Source organism: Priapulus caudatus, unplaced genomic scaffold, assembly GCF_000485595.1.
Source record: "Priapulus caudatus unplaced genomic scaffold, Priapulus_caudatus-5.0.1 Scaffold2756, whole genome shotgun sequence".
In the NCBI taxonomy this organism is placed as follows: domain Eukaryota; kingdom Metazoa; phylum Priapulida; class Priapulimorpha; order Priapulimorphida; family Priapulidae; genus Priapulus; species Priapulus caudatus.
The window spans coordinates 13196-17737 of NW_014579817.1; the positions used below are offsets into that span (position 1 = coordinate 13196).

General features: G+C 37.3%; 2 protein-coding genes across 2 annotated transcripts in view; both read right to left on the reverse strand.

Moving 5' to 3' along the window:
• The window catches only part of LOC106819028 (putative leucine-rich repeat-containing protein DDB_G0290503), a 12018-nt gene extending 8598 nt beyond the window's left edge, over positions 1-3420 (reverse strand). Inside the window, exons 1-3 of the mRNA XM_014823686.1 lie at positions 3395-3420; positions 2031-2171; positions 155-262 (exon numbers count right to left, since the gene is read on the reverse strand). Of these exons, the coding sequence (XP_014679172.1) occupies positions 155-262; positions 2031-2063 (141 nt within the window). The 5' untranslated portion in view covers positions 2064-2171; positions 3395-3420. The remainder of the gene's footprint in view (positions 1-154; positions 263-2030; positions 2172-3394) is intronic.
• Positions 3421-4248: 828 nt separating this feature from the next.
• The window catches only part of LOC106819025 (early endosome antigen 1-like), a 2184-nt gene continuing 1890 nt past the window's right edge, over positions 4249-4542 (reverse strand). Inside the window, exon 3 of the mRNA XM_014823685.1 lies at positions 4249-4278. Within this exon, the coding sequence (XP_014679171.1) occupies positions 4249-4278 (30 nt within the window). The remainder of the gene's footprint in view (positions 4279-4542) is intronic.

A 4542-nucleotide genomic window follows, 5' to 3' on the forward strand; every position in this document is an offset into this window, starting at 1 on the left:
TCTCTCTCTCTCTCTCGTCGTCTCCCTCTCTCTCTCTCTCTCTCTCTCTCTCTCTCTCTATATATATATATATATATATATGGGCTTCAACTGCCTTCTTCTAGTTCTTACTCTTCCACCTCTCCACTCCCCAGTAAACCCTCCTCTTTCTCACCTTCTCCCTCTGCGACGTCTCCACGGCTTCTCTCAGCTGCGTGCTCAGTGTCTCTCTCTCCTGTGAGGCATTCATCTGAAGCGTCTCCATTTCACTCCTCATCTCCTCCTGCAGCAGAGAGATCAAAAAACACAAAATATAAAATACAAGATACAAGCCACGTTCAGCATTGCCATGTTACATAATGGTATATAACGTAATGATACACTGTACTACAGTAATGATACACTGTACTACAGTAATGATACACTGTACTACAGTAATGATACACTGTACTACAGTAATGATACACTGTACTACAGTAATGATACACTGTACTACAGCAATGATACACTGTACTACAGCAATGCAAACGTTACAAAGTCTACAAAGTCTATGATAACTGACACTAGTACATAAATAGTAGTTTAGTAGTGTAGCTTAAGGATACTCTCCACCTTTTGCACGGGTATTGCTCTAGTGAAGATTAAACGTTTATTGGTGAATGAATCGAATCAATCACTTGTTTTATTTATAGAGGAGATATATCTCTATGCTCAAGCCAAAAAATTTCATGAAATTTCCAGCACCTAATTATGTTAACACACAAATTTGGAATTTTTATGTAAAAATTGTTTTGTTTTTTGATATTTCTCAACTACCAGAAAGAGTGAGGATACAAATTTTTTGCCACATGTTCAGTTAAGCACAATATGGACCAAAATAGTGCGTCTGGATTTTTCTTTAATTTTCATATTTATCGAGAAAACTGGAAAAAACTGCTTAAAAATCAAGTTGTGTTAGAGTTGAAAATTTTAGCGAATAAAGAGGCATAACTAATAAAATACGGCACTTAATAACAATCCCTGGCGCACTTCTTTACAGCAATATGTTACCATTAAAACGAGTGTAAAATTAAATTTATCTGAGTTGTAATCACAGAGAAATATCCATTTATACATCGGCTACTATGTCAGAAATCGACACGGAGAAATCATCGTTTTTCTATTTTTCACAATGATTGACCGCCTGTGTGCAAAATGGGTGAACGTATGACAACGTGATATATCTACTGTTAGTACTTACTGTGACATATCCATGACTAACTGACACCACTAAATTGGTAAAATGTTTCATGCACCTTGAGAAATTCTGACAAATTACGAGGTTACCATCGCAGAACGCGCGAACTCCGCTCATCCTGACATCCTAAAGCTAATATGTCAACAAACACGCGCCTTGTACGGCACTACAGTAAGGTGTGTTGCGTATGGGGTGCCAACGATAAAAATATTATTTAGCACATTATTTAGCATATAAAGTCATTATTTACTAATAAATTTATTTATATAATATATTATATGTTAAATAATGTATTATTTATTTATATAATATATTATATGTTAAATAATGTATTATTTAGCAATTAATATATTATTTAACAAATAATATATTATATAATTAAACTAATTTTTAATTAAAAAAAAAAAATCATTTTAATTTTATTTTATCAAATCGCTCTGACAGTTCACAATGCACATGTACCGTTTATATGAAGAAATGAGCATGTACGAAGGTGGCACATAGTGTTAGCCATCTAATTGAATATGAAAAATCGGTAAAATTTTGCCTAAAACCTTGAGAGTATCCTTAAAAGTATACATTACATGGAGTTGTGGAATGGGACACTTTAGTGTCTAATAGGCAGATAGGCTGCTTATATATATATACATACACATTTATATATATATACATATATATTAATAATGCATAATGCATTGCTTATTGTCTTTACTGCAAAATTTCCACAATTACATTATTTACACTACAGGCTAAGCAACAGCAACATGTTATTAACACACATTATAATTATCATTATTACAATAACACTACTTACCTTCTCACGCTCACGACAGTGTTTCACGTCCATCAACTCTTTCTCTATCCCGCTCAGCTGCGCGCGTGTGTGGGCGAGGTGACGAGATATCTCCTCCTTCTCTGCCAACAGTTCCTCACGCTGCCTCTCCACGTTCGCAATCTACAACATAAAATTACATTACCAATATATGTATATATATATATAATCCTACAACATAAAATTACATTACCAATATATATATATATTAATATATAAGTGTTTTAATAAAGTGAATCGAAATGCTCGCTACCCTGGGTTCGTCTGGCTAGGGGATATGCCCAACGTTGATCCATGATTGGCAGGGTTACTGTGATAGTCTTCTATCCATCCTGGTATTTCGACGAGCGTAGGTGATGAGTCGTATGGGTTGGATGTGTGTTAGATTGTTGGGGAAAAATATCCAATAAGGCTTTTCTCTCCCGTTTCTTTCTGTTCTGCGGATCGTGGCGTGGATGTTCGGGTGGGTCCGAAAGATATATTTTTCAAAGGCCCCTGGCTACTGAAAAATCCGGATCGGTGTGTTGTCGCGTGTAATAATGAGCATGTGGGTACCAGTAACCTTTGGTGCGTATTTGTTGATATTTAATCTGGTATTGGAGATGTTTGCAGCGTCCTATCATTATAGGGGTGTCATTAGGTGGACCGCCCATAACTTTGCGGCGGCCTGGCAATGACTGGCGAGTGTTTCTGTAATTCTTTTCTCTTCTTGAACGTGTTGCGGCGAAGAGGTAGGGATATTACTCGCTGACTCCCCTTGGTTTTGGGGGAGGGTAAGTCAAATCCATAAGTGTGGTGATAAGGGGCTGCTGTACCCGGATCCCTGGATACTGGGCCGTCCTGGTCTGGCTGAATTTAAGGACATGTATAAAGAAGAGGCCTGGACAGCCTCTACGGGCACAGCTCGACTGTGCTACCCACGGCATTAGCTTGGTTTGTTGTTGCCATTATAATTGTTATAAAAAACAAAACAAAATTTTGTAAAAAAGTTTTGTTTAAGAAATTGCTACACTAAGTTAGCATACTATATGATACAATATATATATAATATATATAATCCTGCAACATAAAATTACATTACCAATATATATATATATAATGCTACAACATAAAATTTAACAATACATATATATATGATCCTACAACTAACAATAACATTAACGCTCGTAAAAACGCCCCGTTTTCAAGGTTTCATTCCCAAGATGATTGTTTGGAACTCGAGTATTGATCCAGGTATTCATCGCGGTAATGATACTAACATGATTTTCTCATCAATCGACACATCAAATCGATCACAAGTCAGAAAGGGAATGCTTCCCAAAACCACATCTGTCCAACACCCTCACCCTCTCTCTCAGCTGTGCCGCATCGCTCTCTCTCCTCCCAACCTCCTCTGAGCTCTCGGCTTCCCGCCTCCCCGCCCGCTCTCTCTCCACACGCAGGCTCTCCTCCGTCTCAGCCAGCTTACTCGTGGCGCCCTCTAGCTCGCTGCGGGTACGGTCGGACTCCGCGGAGAGCGCCTCTTGTTTCACGGTCAGCGTCGTCAGCTGAGTGACCTGTGAGGGATGTTCACATGTTCACGCGAGTCACACCCGATTTCATCACATGCGGGGAAACTTAAATTGTTTAAATCTAATGTCATTACGTCACAAAAATCTCCCCATTCATATATTTATCTTTATATAATTTATATTATATTACATTACATTATGTTACATTATACTATATTATATTATAATTACATTATATAATTTATCTAATATTTCGCTAACTTTTACATAAAATCTAGCACTACGTAATTGCATGTCATTGTTATATCAGTTATATGATCATATCATTGTTGCATGCTCACGTGTTCAGACAGCTCCTTCTGTATCCCCTCATAGTCCGCCTGAAGCTTCGTGCGACTAGTGCTGACCTCTAGCAGCTGCGATTCCAACCCCGAGCATCGCTGCCTCTGTTCCTCCAGTTCCGCCTCTCTCTACGAAACAACGCCAAGCAATGAAAACGCAGAGAATGTAATTGTCGAGTAACCCTTACACGATACGATACGATACGATACCCCTACACGATACACGCACACTTACACTGAAGTTTTATTTAATGTAATGTAACAATAAATAGAGTCGCTCTACAGAATACTAATATTTTCTTTACGATACATGCATGATTACAGTTCCACTCTATTTTTTATCGTAGCTCAATTAGAGGAAAATGTTATCACATTTAGCTGGAGAATAGGTAGAAATCATGTGATATGAACATAAGGACAATAATAAGGACAAATTTAAAGACTATGACATAACATCCACGAAGAAAACAATCAGTGATTTTACAGACACTTCATATGTCGGTATATGCCATATAAGTCATATGTCAGATAAACTCAAATAATAAGGACAAATTTAAAAACTATGACATAACATCCACGAAGAAAACAATCAGTGATTTTACAGACACTTCATATGTCGGTATATGCCATATAAGTCATATG